Raw genomic sequence first — 20,213 nt, forward strand, 5'->3', positions numbered from 1 at the left:
TTCATTAGCCTGCCTCGGCCCACCTATTGCTCACTGCTCAGTTGTCGTTGTGATTATAGTCTGGAAACTCTTATCGCAAGATGGGTCACTGGGCCGCTCTGAGTGGCCTCCAATCAGCGACCAGTCGGGGTGGCTAAACCTGATGATGTTGAAGTGAAGCGTTTGTTTGAAACGTAGTTTGACATTGACGGCAGCACTAGAGCGAGACGAAACGATAGAAACAGTTATGGCGCCACTAGCAAACATAGAAGAATTGAAGCTGGAGCAAGAAGAAAGTGTAAATGTATTCATCAAGGGCAAAGAAATTATTTGTTCACCACCAACAGGGTTTGGGGAAAGGCTAGTATATCAGCTTGCACTCCTAGTGGCGTAGGAGGAAGTATAGCTATCCAGTAGAGGTCAAGACCAAATGGTTTAAGGCTGGTCCAGTAGTGTCAACACGAGCCTGAAGTCTACACCCATTGGATGCAACGACCGGAAACAATCCCCAATGGAGCGTGGCCAGACCCTGTCTCTTCACAAGTGGCCTGACCCTACCTATTCACAAAGTGAGTTTGGATGTGGGTATACCAGGCTACAGGTTCACTGCTATCACACACAAACACACACACACACACACACACACACACACACACACAGACACAGACACACACACACAGACACATACACACTCACTCACTCACACACACACACACACACACACACACACACACACACAAACACACACAGAGACACACAAACACACACACACAGACACACACACACACACACACACACACACACACCCACCTCTTCCACTCTCACCCTCTCTTCTCCCTCCTGCCAATGCCTGTCGATGTCAGTGTATCACCAATAAGGCAAAGCTGCACACACACTACTGCAGGGCTTGTTCAGTGAGAGGGGCAGTGATGTTCTCTCTCCGTCCCTGTGCTCTGCCTCCCCACATCTGGGCTCAAGTGTTGGCAGAGCCATGCTATATTGATGCAGGGCTCAGGGGGACTGCCTCTTCCTCACGATTACCACTATTCACGCTGGATGTGCCACAGAGCTCCTATTGAGTTAGGATCTCTCATTCCAGGTGCCCTCCCTCCATACGGGTGCATGTTTATTTAATGAGGGATGCTGCATTAAAGCATAGATCTGTCTTTGCCTCTGTTTCACTCTCGCTCTTTAACTCTCTCTCTCTCTCTCTCTCTCTCTCTCACTCACTCTCTCTTACTCACTGTCTGTGCACTGTCTGTGCTATCCCTGTCTCTCTCTGTCACACGCACTCTCTCTTCGCTCTCATCCCCCCCCCCCCCCCCTCCTCTCTCTCTCTTTCTCTCTGTGAATGCAGAATACAGATATACCGAAATGCTTTAAACAATGCTTCATGGCTACAGTGTGACAACAAAGTTCTCTAATGACTTCGGATGTGTAAAAATTGACAAAATGGCCCTTTCACAGAGGTGCTAATTGTATATTACCAGTGCTATGTTCTCAGGCATAAGAGAGCAAATAAGTATGAAATCGATAATTAGCAAAGATTGATGGTAAGGCTACAGGTTAGTGTTGGCAGAGGAAAGCATCAGTATAGCTAGGAGAGATGGTTCTTCAATTTAATTCCATTTTTTAATAACTCTAATTACTTGCTATTTTACCTCCCATTTGAGTGAAATGAACTGTTGTGAAATTCTGTGCCTCTCCGATAGGTTCAATTGGACTTTTTTATTTGCAAATGGGCTGTTTTAGTGCTTAGCAACATGATTTCGATTTTATTAGTTGTGATGTTTGTTGATTTTATTTAGAAAAATATATAAATAAAGCCACATTTAGGTGGAAAAGCTATTCTCGTTCACACAATACAGTTCTCCGATGTTCACAATAGCCTCTAGTTATTGACCTTAACACATTTGACTAATCTTAACACAGAGGAACAAAGATTTGACAGTAAGAATTACAAATAGGTATAGGCTTTGGGATTAGGGCTTTATGTCAAGTGAGGGTTTGTTTTTGGGTCAGGTCAGCAGGTGTCAAGGCATCCACAGCACACACACACACACACACACACACACACACACACACACACAGAGAGAGAGAGACACACACACAGGTCCAGGCCCTGAGGCTCTGTCATGCCTTTTTCATATTTCAGAACCCTTTGCATTTAATCCAGTGATGAGCCGGGGGGGAGCTGAGGTGACAGTATGGCAGCTCCACCTGACCGCATTACTGTAAGGCTGTCTCTCTCCCACCCAAACAGGGCCTCATTCACCGGCCCACGGAACCGACTAACCGACGCAGAGAGAACCATAATCCCACAGGTGTGTGTGTGTGTGTGTGTGTGTGTGTGTGTGTGTGTGTGTGTGTGTGTGTGTGTGTGTGTGTGTGTGTGTGTGTGTGTGTTGGGGAGCCCTGAAGGTCCTGATGTGCTGGAACCACTGGCCCACAGAGTTGAGACGCCAACTCCTACCCTAAAGGCATTGTGGGTAAAAGAGAGTCGTACCACAGGGACTGAGGGGTCATTGATGGGGAAAGGGCTGGGGGAAATATGGTGGTGTTGTATTCTGCCCGGTGATACATTTCCTCTTAATGTTGAACTGCTATGGGTCTCCTCTGGCTCTCCTCTGAATAAGCACCTCATTCTGCATCTATCAGGTGGTTAGTATTCCCCCGCCCACATCCCTTGGGGAATTGCTGTATGTAAGCGGCCAAGCAGTTGGCCGACGCCAAATATAAATCGATATTAAATACACGCTCCCTGCCATTGGAAGCCAACCCCTGGCAGAGCGATATGACTTATTAGTGAGCTTCTCTTCCCAGGATTTTTAATCTCTCGGCGTGGAGGTGACAAAGTAACGCCGTTAATTTCACTCGGAGGACCGAGAAAATATAGGCCTGGGGCTAGGAGCTTTGTTTTTCCAGCCCCATCACTGTCAGGGAACGTCAGGCAAACTGACTGGGGTGTGATTCCCAGATGCTACGTCCGGTGCATCACCACCTCGTCCGTCAGATGAGCGGGGACAGCGTTAGAGAGTGGCCAGACCAGTGGTCATCCCTTAAAGGAGTCCAGGCACAAAAATAGAGAGGGGGATAGAGTGATATGGAGAGAGAGAGACACAGGGTGAGCGAGTGAGACAAAGCCAGAGAGAGAGAGAGAGACAGGGAGAGAGGGAGTGATAGAGAGGGACAAGAGTAAGAGTGAGAGAGGAGCGAGTACGAGAGAGATAGAGAGGAGGAGTGAAAAAAATGACAGCAATCAATTGTAAAAAAGAGGGGGGGGCAGTGTGAGAAAGTGAGAGAGAGAGGGAAAGACAGACAGAGAGAGACGGAGAGGGAGAGAGAGAGGGAAAGAGAGACAGAGAGAGAGAGACGGAGAGAGGGAGACGAAGAGAGAGAGGGAGAGAGAGACAAATTGAGACGGAGAGAGGGAGAGAAACCTCCACTGGCCCCATCAGTGCTGTTTATCATGTGTCTGCCACCTCCCTACCAGCTCGTATACATCTCAGCGGGGAACATCGATATGAGCCAACTCGATTATGATATAAATGTCTCCTCCGACAGGTCGTTACCTCGCGACGGATCGGTGGCAGCTACCTCCCCCGGGGGCTGTTTACAAATCCCCACCACCTTCCCCCAGGGGCCCATACCCCCCTTCCCAAACACACACACACACACACACACACACACACACACACACACACACACACACACACACACACACACACACACACACACACACACACACAAACACACACACACAGACAGACATTCCCCCAGGGGCCCGTACCCCCCTTCCAGCACCCGCTCTAGCCTTGGGTGAGGAAGGGGGCCGAGCACATCAAATGAGCTTGTCATGATTAAGGTCTGTGGCTCCAACCCTCCTCCTCATCTCCTTCCCCCCTCCCCAAATACACACACACACACACACACACACAAACACACACACACACACACACACACACACAAATACACACACACAAACACCGACACACACACACATACACAAACACACACACACACACACACACACACACACACACACACAAACACACACACACACACACGCCACGCCACCCTTGCCGCCACCCATCATTCTCTCACTTACAGAGGAGAGGGTGGACAGATGGTGGGCCTTATGTTATCGGCAGAGACTATTCATTTAAGGCTCGTGCTCCTGCTCTGCGTCCTGTCTGTTTGCCACCACCTCATCCCCCCCCCCCGACCCCCCACCCCCCGCTCCTCCTCCTCCTCCTCCTCCTCCTCTTCTACTTCGGAGTCATCAAGCTCTCCATGCACCGAGCCCAGCCAATCCTGTCAAAAAGCAGTTTGTGTTGTCATATCATCTGATGAAAGCGCCGTGATGCAATTCAAATGATCTGTGATCTGTGAAAAGCTGCAAGTGGCACGAGCATCGCAGATGAACCCAGGGGGCTTTGGTTCTGCTTTGGAAAGGGCGGGAAAGGGGGTGGGGGTGGGGGTGGGGGGGGGGGGTATATTGACACATCTGAGTTGCAGCTCTGTGTGGAGACATCAGTGCAGTAACAAGACAGATCTATGACATTCGCTGGTCACATCACAGAGCTATTGGTATTGGTACTCATACTGAATCTTCCTGTGTGTCTGTTCTCGTACCGCTTTCAATATCTGCATTATTGGAAGTGAGTTACCATGAATAAATCACTAGCAAGATGAATGGAAAATTCATAATTCTAATGCATTTTGTATGAGACATATGTACAGCTGGTTAAGATTTAGATATACACTGAAGGATCAAACCGAGACAAGCATTTACTCCGCATGAGGAGATATTTGACCTGACGGAATGTGCCGTCTATGTTCGATTACGTATAGAGAGCCCGTTATTTATAAGCACTTCTACTTGGAACAGATGCATTGGCTAGAGGGGGAGAGATGCCATATCAGATCGCGCTCGCTCTGTGCCACCGAAAGTGCTGACAGACACGGGTGAGAGCTTAGCAGCAGAACCAATGGCGCAGAGATTCAATACAAAAGCCCCTTTTGTCAATTAGAAATCCAACACTTAAAAAAAAATATGTTTTTTTAGGGAGACCATTTTGCAACAAATAAACACTGCATGGCAATAATTAAATTCGAAGGTTGGTTTAAAGGAAACAATTGTTTTCTTTCAGGAAACACTCTCTGGCTTCAGAATGAATAAAGACAGTCTCTCATTTGGGGAATTTTTGTTGTTGCTGTTGTTGTTGTTGTTGTTCAGTGCCGTAGCCTCTAGTTTGAGGTAAATGTGCTTTGTTTTCATTTGTGTGCTTGGCGGTGACATTGCCTCGCTTCCATTTGTTTGCTTGTGATAATATACAAGGACAAACTGTGAAAGCCTTGGAGAAATCTCAGCTCCGGCCTATTGAGTGTTCATACACATATGATAACTCCTTAAAAAAAGTTTTTTCACTGTTAGTCAGAAAAGTGTTGCAGTTTTGCACTGTTAGCCGGTAAAGAAGCTCCTCTAAAGGAGTAAAGCTGCAGTTCTCTGAATAGTGAAATTAGATGCTAAATATTGAAAATAACACTATTGCTGATGACTAGTGTAGTCAGTGCTATGCCTTGTAGTAAATACTGTTAGAGTACACATGTAAAAGATACCACAGTAAGGTTTGTATTACACTTAATAGTTACACTTAGTAAAGTTTTAAAAGGCAAACAAAACATTGAAATCTTGTCCCAGAGCACATTAGTCTTCACAGCCCACAGTAAGTGTGATAGGAAGAAACATTGTTTTACGACTGTGAAAAAAACACCTAAATAATTCAGTAAAAAATTAAAAGGGTTGAAGCAGTTGAGATGTTAGGAGGTGCCCATGGGCTATTTGCCTCTGGGACAGACCCTCATGCTCTTCCTCCTCCTCCTCTTCCTCTTCCTAACGACGCACTGGAGAGGCTAAATGGGCAGGTGCAGGGATGCAGTCTGGAGAGCATGGAGAGCACTTCCTAATGAAAGCCTAATCGCCCAGAGTGCAAATCTTCAAAGGACTGTAATTAACATGCAGTGCCACCAACACTGCTCTCCCCACCCCTCACACACACACACACACACACACACACACACACACACACACACACACACACACACACACACACACACACACACACACACTGACTCCACCTCCCCAACATACCTCCAGTGTATCTCTCTCCTACCAAGAACTTTATCTGCTAGCCTCAGTAAAGATATTAAACATGCATGGCTATTTAATTCTGGGCCATCCCCGAAGCTTCACTCTGCAAAGTATCTGCTTGTGATCGGTTTGTCCCCAAGAAAACTCATTTAAGCTTCACAGCGTGTACCTGGTTAAAGTTTAATCTGCGGCATGGCAGTTATGTGATAAAGTCCGGAGGGGCATACCCCAACCAGCAGCTGACTGCGGAGATCTGGCACAGATCTGGCACAGATCTGGCCCAGAGTCGTCAGCTATCTGAGTTTAAGTCTCAAAGGCAAAGCTGAAGCAGTCTGTCCCCGGTGTTTCTTAAATAATTAAAAGATGTCTGCCCCCTATATCTTTATAAACGGGGCTACATCAGATGACTAGACCACATCGAGTCACTCCTCTTCTGATGGGGTGCAAATCACCCCAGCAGCAGCAGCAGTGGTGTTGGCAGCGGCAGCATCAGAGGCTACTGACGAAAGCAGCGTGGCCAGGCCCCGGCAGAGAATCTATTAAAGTGTAATCTTTGAGCGGAGATGGAAAAAGGGCTGCCCGTGTCTTTCGTTAAACCCCGCTAAGTGCAGCTTTGATAAGGACGAGCAGAGGGGAGAGTGTCTGGCCAGGCATCAGAGACCCCTCCAATACATCCACCCCCACCACCCACCACCCAGCCCCCACCGCCCCCACCTCAGGTCCTCTCAGCTCCTCCCTGAGCTGTCTGCCTGCCTGCTTGGCTGCTTTACCTGAGTTACAGCACCACATCATTACTCTCTGCCAAACTCAGACACAGCTCCTTAATAGACCTCTTCATCATCGACCTCACGTGACCCTCAGATGGCATCGTAGACCACAAGAGGCCAAACTGCTGCTTGAGGAGCTACACAAGGGCGTAGAAGCTGCCTCTGTTATTTAAACTGAGGAGAGTAATGACAGGCATCTCACGTCCTTCATGTTCGTTCATACGTTCGTTAATAAGAATGCAAAATTAGCTGTGTTTAACTTTCAACCATTCTACCAGCAAAGAACCAATTTGATATTAACAACAGAAACTACATCATGCAAATGTTTTGTTCTTCCATAACAGCAGATTGTGGAAAACAAACCTGGTCTGGTCTGAATCCGACAGATTCGGAGTCTTTGACCAGTTCAGCCTCGGAGAAATTTGAGCTCTTCCTCGGGAGTTTGTTGACCCTGCAAGCAGTGACACAGTTTCCACTTGTTTCTTCAGCTTTTCATTTTTGTTTTTTTTCCCCCACAAATAGCTTTATCATTAGCGTCATTGATTAGAATTCGTCTGGGTTTAATGGATCTTCACAAGTTAGAGTTTGTTCAGTTTGATGACTGAGCTGATGTGATTTATGCGCATTGTCTGCAGTCTCATCTCAGCTGATTAAACACACAGTTAAAAGAGAAACTTGAAAGTTTTTGGACTCAATTTATATTCAGTGTCTTTATTACAATATACTTGAGTAATTACACTGAACACAAATATAAACACATGGGGTTTGGATATATTTCATGAACTGAAATATAAGATTCTGTAAATTCTCCATGCTCAAAAAAGAAAACGTATTTCGTTCAAATTCTGTACACAAGTTCATATCTGTATCCATAGTCATGTGGAATCTATAGAATACTGATTTCTGTATATAAACTATAACACAGTAATATCTTTGGGATTGCATCATTTTGCATTTATGATTATTTAGTATAATAGATTATATAATGTGTTAAAGTACACATTAGTGCATGTTACTAAGTTTACCCTAAACCAAATCCTAACCCCATTTGACAGGATATGCAAAGAAAGGATGTGCAGTTTACTAATTCATTTTAAGTTACAGAGTACATATCAGAATGTCTCATATATTACCTACAAAAGGAGAATGCTAACATGAGGTGGGGCCAAGTTATTACAAATGAACTACACTGAAGTGTTTATTATTTATTCCATGCAAACCATCTGTCCTTCATATGTCCAGCAGAAATGGCAGCATGCCGAGAGGTTTTCAGTCAGACGGGGTATAAATGCATAACTCGCTTTTTGTCCAGCCTCTCCAACCTGTTGCTCCTCTTCAATGCCAAATTCTACATGCTTTTGAGTTCATCTAACAGAGCTGTTTTCTAATGGCTCCCTATGTTTATTCTCTTCATCACCACCTCAATTGAACGTGTAAGAAGCACTGTTCTTCTCGCCGCACCAGTGTAAGGCCCATCCTTACAGATTGCCCGCTTCTCACTGACGCAAAGTGCCTTGGCACACGACACCGGCAGTCTGCAGGAGCCGCTGCCCCCGACTTAATTGGCTGAGACGCAGGGCCTCTAAAGACCAGTAATGCACAATGATGGGTTGCACTTTGCCATGCGAGCATGAGAATGGCTTATTACAGCGGCGGCGGCGGCGGCGGCGGCGGTGTGTCAGAGCACAGGCCTAATAGATTTTAAAGATGGGTCTTTAGACAGCGGCGGAAGCTGAGCATGAAATCCCGCCCATGAATTGTTCATGGCGGCCCGTGCGGCGATGCGAGAGCGGCACCGGAGCGAGGCCCCGCAGGCTCGGGACCCACTAGGAATACAGATGACTGCGCACCAGCTCCTGGAGGCCCCAGATAGGCAGCCACCGGAGAAGGAGGAGGGGGAGAGGAGGAGGAGAGTGGGAGAGGAGCTCACAGGCCAGCTCTGTTCCCCTTCTCTCTTTCCCTCTCTTCTCTTCTCTCCTTTCCTTTCCTTGTCTGCTCTGTTCTTTCTTCCTTTCATTTCTTTTCACTTCAACTCTCTGAATTCTGCCCTTTTGTTCTCTTTCATTCCCTCTTATTTTCTCCTGTCTTTTTCTGGTCTCTTCAACTTTCTTTTCTCCTCCCTTTCTCCCTGCTCTCCTATCCTACCTTGCCTTCTCGTCCCTTCTCTTCCCTTCCTCTCTCCATACTTCTGTTTCTGTTTTTCTCCTTTCTTTTTTATTCTCCCCTACCTTGTCTTCTCCACCTCTTCTCCTCTATCCTGTCTTCCCTTCTCATCTCTTCTTATTCCTTCCCCCCTCCTCTCTTCTTTTCTCTTTTCTTCTCAACCAAACATATCTTCTCTTTTCTTCACTATCCTCTTCTGTCTTCTCTCCCCCTCTTCTCTCCTCTCTTCCATTCTCCACTCTCTCCCTGTGTCCTGTCTTCTCCCAGCTGTGCACAGAGTGGCTGTGATGAATGTGTCTCTGTCAGACATGAGAGGTGTTTGACCGCCCCCCAACCCCGCTGGCCAGCCAGCCAGCCCCGAGCAGCTGTCAGGGGAGCAGGCAGCCCAGATTATCAAATGGGATTAACAATATGGGAGAAATTACATTACATTGGATCAATCTCTCTCTCTCTCTCTGTCTCTCCTCTCTCTGTCCCTCTCTCCCTCTCAATCTCTCTCTCTCTCTCTCCTCTATCTGTCCCTCTCTCCCCTCTCTCTCTCAATCCCCCCCCCCCCCCCTCTCTCTCTCCCCTCTCCTATCTCCACCCCTCTCCCCAAAAAGCACAGGCAAAGTGGGGACTTCAAATTCATCAGGCTATAATTGGCGTGTTGACCCTCCATATGACAAAACCCAGACAGAGTGAATAGGGCAGAGAGAACGAGGTGTGAAAAGGGTGAAAGAAGGCTGCAGAGGTGTTATGGCACATCCGCTTGAACCCAGGGGGAAAATACAAACATTGCGATCAGGTTGTAGAGGAAGAAAGATGTACCCCTCCAGACGATACAACTTCTCAGTAGGCCTGCTTGCAGATATTCTGTATGACAATATACTCTGCTACATCTTTCCTTCATGATTTCGTTCAGCCAAAAAAGTCTTCAACTCAGTGAGTTCCTACTCATCCTGATCACAGTACAAGCCCATGTTAGATCTCTTTTCTTTTCTCTGCAGCTCAGAATGAGTTGAACTGCTGAGCTTTTTTATGATGGCAGCCAGTTCCTTCTGGTCACTGACATTTTGCTGAATAACTCATGGACAAGCCACCTTTTATGAGTATCTGCTGCAATGAGGTTGTGAAGATAGTGTCATCGGGTGAACTATTGCTTCACATCTTGAGTATATGACATCTGGAAAGTATTCAGTCTGAAGTTTGTAAGAATTACGATATATAAGATACCACATGCAGTATAGATAAAGCAACATGATTATCAGATTCTCATTTCTATTTCCCCCTTTCATTTATCTATTTATGCAAGAGTTACATTTTTTTTTGTATGACTGTTTCTACCCTGAATCCAAATCTCACATTCTGCTTATCACAGGAACTCAATTTGCTATTTAATAATGTACAGTATGTGTATCTTTGTTTTTACTGACACTTTCAGACAAACACAGAGACACAAACCTAAACACAAAGCTTAAAGAAACATAATGGTAGTTTGAATGCATATTTGCCACCCACTTGAGTTTGCAAAAAGCTCACTGTAGTTGATGAAAGGGGTTGTGACCTAATGGTCCTTCAGCCTCACAGCCACATTCCCTCGTCTTTTGACGATCTTGTTCAGCTCCTCTGTTTTGCACAAATCAGGCAATCGACAGGATGACACACATCAGTTCTTCACTCAATACATTCTGTTTTACCATGTATCCATAACGATAGCCAGGATGTCATTCTGTTTTACCATGTATCCATAACGATAGCCAGGATGTCATTCTGTTTTACCATGTATCCATAACGATAGCCAGGATGTCATTCTGTTTTACCATGTATCCATAACGATAGTCAGTATGTCATTCTGTTTTATCATGTATCCATAACGATAGTCAGTATGTCATTCTGTTTTATCATGTATCCATAACGATAGTCAGTATGTCATTGTTTTGTGTGCTCTTAGTGCACTGGTAGAATGGCATGAGAGGCTAGAATAAATGCATAAACAAACCACGAGAAAGATTACTGTTTATCGCTGTTTACCATTTATGACTGTGACTATTATTCAATCACACGTGTGCCAAGCAAAATGAAAGTATGATTGAGATGAAAAGGCAGACATAACAAAACACACAGTGCATCCTACACAGACTTTCAAAATCATACGATATTTTTTGTGCTGTCCAGTGAGTTTGAACTAGTTCCCTTTAGAGAACAGTGCATTTCCATGAGCAGGTAATGTTTAGAATCTCTTCATCAGCCAGCTAGCTGATACATTCCCTGGCGGAAACAAGTCCCTCCCATCACTTTTAGAGCTCAGATCAGTCTCTGACATTTCTACCTGATGGATGTGCACTGCTGAGAGGGTTTGACACAGATGCACTGAAAAGATACATCACACCCGAGTTCCAGTGTGACAAGACCCAGGGGTGAAGCAGCAAGCCTCCCCAAGGGGCACTCATGATCGCGGAGGGAACAGGCAGGGTTGGTCGGGTTTGAGGGTGGAGAGAGGGAGCAAATGCAGAGTGGAGCGTGACTGATATGGTAGCAAGCACATTCTGCAGCCCGGCCAGGGTCGAGGTCAGAGTCAGGGTCCATCGACTGGACACCTGAACAAAGGGGTTTTCTACAGGGAGAGTGGTTAGGTTCTAATGACTGACCTAACATCAGACACAGGCCAGAAGTCCATACCGCAGTGCCCCATGCTGTTTCTCCACACTAGACTGCTCTTTCCAAACCAGTATTAACACTTTAGTAAGACTCTGTCTTGTTGCAGTTCAGTACAATTCTCTTGCAATGTAAGTCTATCACACTTATTAGTAGTATGTAACAGCTCTTTGATACTCTATACTTACATAACATAGACAACTAAAATATAGAATTAGATCTCGTTTTACTTTTGAAAACCGAATGGAAATAGTGCAATCAACAATTTTGTCAGTTCTTGACTATGGTGACATTGTTCACATGTATGCTGCACCCTCTACCTTAAAACTCCTGGACTCTGTATACCATAGTGATATTCGCTTTGTCACAGGAGACGCTTTCAGGACCCACCATTGTAATTTATACAAGATTGTTGGTTGGTCCCCTCTAGCAGACAGGAGGGAAAAACATTGTCTTGTATTTGTTTATAAAGCCTTCGTGGGAAAACTGCCAAATTATCTTATGTCACTTTTAAAATTAAAATCCATCTGTCATAACACACGGTCACAGAGCCTCATCTCCCTTGAAATCCCCCTTACCAAAACTAATATATATATTAAGTTCTTTGCTTCCCATAAATGGAACACTGTTCAAGAGGACTTGAAACTAACCAAGTATTTATCTGTCAATCAATTTAAGAGCCTTTTAGATGCTAAAGATATGCCTCAGTGCTGCTGTTTTAAATGATTCTCTGATTTTATTAAAAAATTTTACTTTATGTAATTTTTTGTATACTTAATTTCTGAGTTGTATAATGTGTTTTGTTTATTTATTTTGTCTGTTTTGTTTTGTTATGGTTTGTTTATTGATTGTTCATCTGTATTATGTACCCTCAATCAGGGCATTGCTGCAAAAGAGCCCTGTGCTCAGTCAATTCTCCCTGAATAAATGATGATGATGATGATGATGATGATGATGATGATGATGATGATGATAACTTTAACAAACAATAATATGTTGTTCCTCTTGTTTAAACAGTGTTATTATGCTATACTTACTGGTATACTTGCCCTCTAACAAGAGCTGTGCAATACAAAGTGGGGCTGAAGTTCCTACTTTTTGAAGATGCCAAATGCTAAACTTTATATTTCATACACGCTGTGCTGTGAGCATGAAGTATTCTACTGATGTTCATCCAGTCCACCTCATCAGCGGTAGGCCTTTTTAAAGAAGCAGGAATAGATGGGGTCCTTTTAAAAGTGTTGTCAGCATGTCAGTTGGTCTCTCTGGCAGAGAGTGTGTGATTCTTGGAAAGCCTCTATAGAAAAAGCAGCACTTTCATCTCTAAAAGCCTTCACCTCAAAACCGAGAATGGACTCATCAATGCCTTGCACCATCGCACACGGAGGCTATTGTGCCCTGGAATTTTTGTGATATAAATGTACGCACCCACACACACACACACACACACACACACACACACACACACACACACACACACACACACACACACACACACACACACACACACACACACACACACACACACACACACACACACACACACACACACACACACACACACACACACACACACTCAAAGTGCTAGCTTTTTCTGACTATATAAAGCTGTTACAAAACCAATTTAATTAGCTAATCCTTCAATATATTGCTCTTTATCTTTACACTTAAACTACTTATAGTTTTGTCCTGCAAATACCTCCGTGGGACATACGCACACGCTAACACTAACACACAAACACACTGCCCAATCTCCCAAAGTATGAGCCCAAAAAGGTTTCTACCCCTGCTTGCACTTTTCATCTCTGGCACCAGCAAGTGCTTTCCACTGTGCCTGCTGTCAATCACACGGTTGCCGTCAGAAGTGATTGCGGCACGGGGGAGATGTCAAAGGGAGAGGCTGCCATGGCGATGCCTCAAATACATCAGGACCAGGAATGAAGAATAATGAGCTCTTAATCAATTTTAGTCATTTATTAATGAAACATATATTTTTAAATCAGTGCCACTATACATCTTATGCATAATGGGTTTCCCAGCAAAACGGCACTTTGCAGTTAATGGTCATTGCAGCCCTTTGAATGATTTCATCGACAGGTGTCTGTGAAGTCTTCCTTTTCATCCTTTTTATTGACCTGGAAATGTTGAACCTACAGCTGGTTTTCATTTTGTATAATTTTACATAGACATAGACTTCAGATAGATTTCACATAGATTTAAGAAATTCTGTCATTCAAAACAATGACTGGACTAATTTCCTGCATATTCAATGTCCTTTTAACTCATGTGAGGTTCAGTAATGTGTGTATTGACAGTGATGGTCTGGTTACGCAGAAGATTAGCATAGCCCACTGTGTTAACTGGTGATGTCCTCCATCACTTACCTAACACCGAGTTCACCTCTCTAATCAGAGTCAACCTCTATTAATAAGCAGAGAGTCACTGGTGTCAGTGTTAATTGGCATCTCCAGATGGTGCAGGACAGCTGTCCTAGCATAGCCGGTCTAAATGAGTTCTGACAATCTGACCAGATGTCAGAGAAAACGCACAGGCCACACCAGCACTTCACACACTCTGGGGACGGGTTTCATCATCACCAATGGATGCTAAAAATGAGAGCCAAAGACACGAGTGATGCTTCTTTTTTCTGAATACATTCTAGCATCCCTGTCAGAGAAGACAAGAATACTCAGTGTTAAGTGTTAGCATGAATTTGCCACTCAAAGATGAGGGGTTATCCTGTATAGGGGTTATTTCCACCAAGGAAAAATATGATGGTGGGAAAATGATCATTAAGAGTTATTGTTGCTTGTTGCAATGATCATTAAGAGTTATTGTTGCTAGTCAAAAGATCCTCTGTAGGAATGCTAGCCTGCTGTGAGTTTGACCTCAGAAAATTCTGGTTTTATGCTGGTGCATAACAGTGTCTTCCTTAGCCAGCAAAATCATGCGGATTAAATCTTGACAAAAATCAGCACAGCCATGTTCATAGAACAAGATATGCTGAGGGGGGAAATCTTTCCTGCAGTTTTTCCTGCTTAGACCAGCATGAACTATGGTCTCCCAGTGCCTTTAAACGGCATATGTTAGTCAAGAAGTGCAGGTCCTCCTGGGTAATCTATCGCTATCCAGCAAAACCCAACATATTGTGAACCACCAAACTTGCGAACGCTGGTCTGTGCTTGTTCTTTTTTTCCCAGCATGCGTATTTTATACTAATGATTAAGATGCAGAGAATGACTCGCTGGTGTTTATGCTGGTATTTATGCACTCCACCTGAACTTCTTACCTCAATTTAAACTTGTGAATACGAGGGATCTGCTGGTCCGAGGTGTTCCCATACAAATTAGAACAGTTCAATTTTTAATTATCTGTCCCCTCCTGGAAAACACGCTTGGTCTTTGCAAACCAATTACTCGGCCTGGCTCATTTGCAATTTAAATCTTACCTGAGACAACTGGCTTCAGCGGCCTCCTCACTGTGTATACTGGAGAGAGTATACACGCGGAATCTGGGGAGTTGGAGGGAGAACATAACGGAGAGAGCCACACAAGCCGTGTGGACTCGTGTGGGTGTCTCGGTCAGCGATGCTTAACATTACAGCGGCTCCTCAGGGACGCTGCTTCATCTTGGAATCGAACGCGCTGGGAATTGATAATAAATAAGCCCTTGTGCTGATCCAGGCTATCTTTGACCTTCGATCTTGAAAAAGGGTGGCCTGGCTCGGCTCGCTGAAGATGTCGGGAGATGCCCCGTGGGAGATTAACGTGGTTTCTCTTTTGTTTCTCTCTCTTTGCAGTTAAACCTACACTGATTGATGTTGACATCTATGTGAACAGCATCGGGCCGGTGTCCTCGATAAACATGGTAAGGGGAACTTCACTGCTGTGTGCAGCTTGCACTTCCTTCAAAGCACAGTCAGGTGGTCTTATCTCTCCACGACAGGCTTCAACCTCATCTTATAAGAGTCAATTTCAAAACTACATTTTGAGGTAGCACTTGAAAGAGATAACATCTTTCATAGTCTTGCTCATTGGCCTCAGTAGTAAAGTTAATCCAGTGAGTGTCATGGCTTGTAACTCCATTGTAGAATATGTCAACATTATGGTCGAACGAGTTCAGGGCCCATTCTCACAAAGCATTTTAAGGATTAAAGTAGCTCCTAACCTGCCGATTTAGGAGAAACTCCTTAAAATAATGGCCATGTCAGTCCTAACTTTGGGACTTCTATTTTGTTTTACTATGAGTAATTCACAAAGCCCCTTAGCACTAAAACTAGCACCTAAGTCTGGAAACTCGAAGAACTAAGAAGTAGCCGAGACGACTCATAACTCAACTGCCAATTCCCAGACAAACGGAAAATTGCCATTTCTATCGTTTCACGTGTTTTGGAATGCAGAATCAGAAGGGAATGATTTTGGAGCTTGTAATGGATGCAGTATTGTCACTAACCAAATGAAACAATCCACTGAAGGCCGAAAATGAATTTAATGTAACGTTTGATTGTAAAAATAGTGCCTGTCTTCACAAACATGTCATTTTACAAATGCATTCTGAAAACTGTGCCAACTCACTCAGTCTGTGGGAATCGTATTTCATTAATGTAAAGCCTATAGCATATATGTATTTATTTATTCATTTCGTTAGTTAGTTATTGTTTGTTTGTACTTAACGGTAGGCTATGAAGCACATGAAAGCAAGCTCATGTATGAGACTTGACGTCAGTAACGGAGTCTTTCTCTTAACTTAAGAGATCTTGCCTTTCCTTAGTTAAAGTTGGTCTCAGCAGCTTTGTGACTAGAATTTAGGAGAAAACTTAGAAGAGTTAGAAACCTTTAGTGTGACAGGAGTACTCTTAGTGGTAAGAGAAAATGCTTTGTGAATACAGGCCCAGAAGAGTAATTGTAGAAAATAAGAAAATATGAAGTTGCTGTTCAACTTTTTCTGCTGAATTCTCTCTGGTTTCACAACTTCTAAATATATAAGGCATGAAGATGACTACTGTATCTGATTGATTCAACTAGAACCCAACAATGCCATTTATAAAATCGTACACACAATTGAATGATGTTCTGCATTACAGTTATAATCTACGTTTGATCGGCTTTACTTGGTGGGGTTGGTGGTGTGGTGGGTCTTTTCATACTGTTGAATCCCTGCATAACTCTGATGGCAGCAGGGGATGCTCCGAAATACTTCCTATTCCTCCTACACTTACCACTAGTGACTGCACATGTGTATATGCCATGAGGCTTTTCTATGCTGCATTATTTTACCTTCTTGACATGTCCCACTTTGGAAACATGATCACACCCACACACTTCACACTTTCACGGTTTCACCATGCTTTTGACACATTTAGAATCTCACTCTCTCTCTGTCTGCATGTGAGGGACACTAGAGGCTGGCTCTCTAGGGAGGGTTGAGAGGTTGGAGTAGGCAGCGTGTCTCTGGAGGACTAGCTGGACGGGGAGGTGAAAGGCCTGTGGTGGCGGACAGCCTTGTGTGTGCACAGGTGGAGAGAGAGTTATTGCCAGTCAGGGCCAGAGGCAATCTAATCAAGCCGTCCTGTTGAGGGGTTTTCTTGTGGTTAGCTGAGCCATGGCTTGGTGGAAGTGATGTTAACCGGTGGAGCATGTGAGAGCTGGAGGCCCCATGAGGCCGCAAAGAGGTGTCAAAAGCAGCATGGCAGGCCAGGAGAATCAAAGGATTCCACCACCTACTGTATGTTAAATCATAATAGCAGATCATCAAACATGGCGGTACCACCACTTACCTTAGAGCTGCAGTGGGTCAAAAAGCATGGCTCAATTACCATCACAATAGCGTCCCACCATTATGTAAAAGGAGGACGTGACCTGGATATGACTTGAGATTGAAGCTCACCGCATGTGAAAAAGCTTACATGTGCTTTTCCCATCCTCAGTTTTACTGTAGAAATCACTAGGATTCACCAACAATGTGTCCGTTTAAGGCACACATAACTAAATGGATTATTATTCGTATTGACACACACCTACGTCATCTACATCTGCTGGCATAATGAGATATTTCTTGAAAGGTCTGTAAAAATGATGAGGGTGTGAGTTTTAAAGACGAAGGTGTGGGAAAACCTGAAGTGAGATGTTTAGAGTTGGCAATGTGCAGCGCCAAACAAGTCTTATCTGAACTTCAGCCAGGCAAGTTCAGAAGAGGAGTTCCCTGATGGTGAAAAACACTTAAAATACTGTCAGTCACTCTATCAGACTCTGGTGACTGATTTGCCACTTGATGGCCCTTGAAAGGAATTTTCATGCCTCAAATGAGTGAGTTAGAGTGTGTGTGTGTCTGTCTGTGTGTCTCTCTGTGTGTGTGTATTTGTGCGTGCTTTGGTATTTATGCACATATTTGCATTTTTAGGAAGCGTACCAAAATAAAGTGGAGAGGCTTTCGTCAATTGCCAGACATTGCACATTACCCAGATCTGATGGCAGACATTTTTCACAACTGTTATCAGCCTAATGAATGAGCCAGAATGAGCCAGAATGTCACAGCACAGATAAACCGAGCATTTACATGTGCCGACTCCTAGACTGAGTCCTCGAAAAGGGGTGGTTTGTCTTTTAAGGGAATGTATTAGAACACCTAAGGTTGCCATTCATCAACAGTGAGAAATGCTCGAAAAAGAAATATCCTGTACATTAGATGTAATATAACAGACACGCAGGGAGTAATCTCATTTCAACAATCTTTTTCATTTCAGCTTATTGCATCATCTTTATGAGCTGTCAGAGAGAAAATGAAGCACTAATAGATTATGAATCCTTATATAAATATGAATGATCTAGAACATTTTGTTTCAACATTCAAGTTTTTCTCACCAGTATTGTTTGTGACGATTTGGTTCTCTTGGTAAATTCACAGTATGTGGATTGGAAGGGCAAATTTATTCACACAAATGTTTGGCATATAGTCACAGCAGAGAGAGTCACAGTTTATAAGATTCCATCTGGACTTGCAGGACATAATCCACTTAGAATAAACAAGTAGCATATTTACTTGTGTTAAATCTTTTCTCTGGTGAGACAAGAACAACAGATTGCCACTGTGAAATTACTTTAAATGTAACACATTGCTGTCTCGTGTTGTGTTAGTTCAATGATGGTTTCTTATCCACTGTCTAGGGAGCCATTACTACAACTTTTGCTACTGTTACTGTCAACCCCTTTGGCACACGAGTTCCACTGTTCATGGTTTAGAAGCTAATTGAAAATTGCTTGTCCCATCATTACAAAATGTGTGGAAAGACAGCGTAAATGCTGCTAGTTTAGCATGTGCATATGCTGTACTGACGACGAGGTGCTAGGAGAAGAGATAGAACCATGTCGGGCATGGCAGCTGCATTGTGCTGCGACTCAAAGGGATTGAGTACGTGGGCAGGAGCTGTCATCAGCTCCAGTTACAGAACATGCGCGTGTGCTTTGGGTGCCACGGCGCCCGCATTTCTTTTTCTTTGTAGCGTGACAAGCTCATTTTCAGAGGTGCAATCCTGTCGGGAATTTATTTATCAGTTGTCACCATTTTATTGTTTTAGTTTCGTCATTTTAATGGAGTGTATAATTAAACAGCATTATGGTGTCTCAGAGATGACAAATGGAGATGAATTCTTTGTGCCTGGGGAACACGCGCGTAAAAGCAGCAGTGACCTGCGGCGTTTTCCCCAGATAACAGACAACGCTGGAACTATCCCCAGAACTGCAGATTAATTCTAGAATCTGCCAACCCCCCCCAAAAAAAGTCAGACATGTAAATGGCTTCTGAGACTATCGTTGTGATCCGATGTATGTAAACTGTGCTCTGTAAATATCCTCTGAAGAGGCTGTGCGCAAATTGTTTCATTTGCCCACAAAACATTTTCTGTGCTTCCACTCTCTGCATATTCCATTATGCGCCAAGCAAATGATTTCCATTTTTCATTTTTTTTTGGTTCCCTAATGGCGTGTGCGGCAGTTGCACATGAATTAGTAAGAGACAATTAATACGTCCCCATTTAAATACGGTGGACACGGAATGCTACATGGTTAATTTGACAGCAATTAAATAATCAGGCAATCATTATTCAGGAGCACGCGGGAACGTTTTTCGGTAGGTAAGCAAATAGACTTTAATAATCAGTATGCGTACAGTGTGCTAACTTGCTGTCAAACAGTAACCTCTCGCCTTACCTCTGGTCTATCGCTGGTCCCAGGAGCTCCTGCGCCCAGACCTATTATTAGGGGGCTGGAGGGAATCAAGCTCTTGAATGGAATTTATAAAGACAATTTTTATAGATACTGTCTGTGCCATTGAAGTGAAGCACTGTTTAGCGATTTAAGTGATATACTATTGAAAGCAAGCGCCCTGCAAATGTTTAGGCATGAGAGAGAGTGATTGAGGATCTTTTTTTGATCTTGAGCTCCTGTGTGTGTGTGTGCATGTGCTAAAGCTAACAGGGTGTATTCCTCTGTGTGTGCATGTATATTGGCGGGGAAAGT

General features: G+C 44.0%; 1 protein-coding gene across 1 annotated transcript in view; it reads left to right on the forward strand.

Annotated features, from left to right (window-relative positions):
- The window catches only part of LOC105895013 (gamma-aminobutyric acid type A receptor subunit gamma3), a 104,370-nt gene that overhangs the window by 12,487 nt on the left and 71,670 nt on the right, over positions 1 to 20,213 (forward strand). Inside the window, exon 3 of the mRNA XM_031574515.2 lies at positions 15,500 to 15,567. Coding sequence (XP_031430375.1) covers positions 15,500 to 15,567 — 68 coding nt within the window. The remainder of the gene's footprint in view (positions 1 to 15,499; positions 15,568 to 20,213) is intronic.

This window comes from Clupea harengus, chromosome 10 (genome assembly GCF_900700415.2).
Source record: "Clupea harengus chromosome 10, Ch_v2.0.2, whole genome shotgun sequence".
Taxonomy (NCBI): domain Eukaryota; kingdom Metazoa; phylum Chordata; class Actinopteri; order Clupeiformes; family Clupeidae; genus Clupea; species Clupea harengus.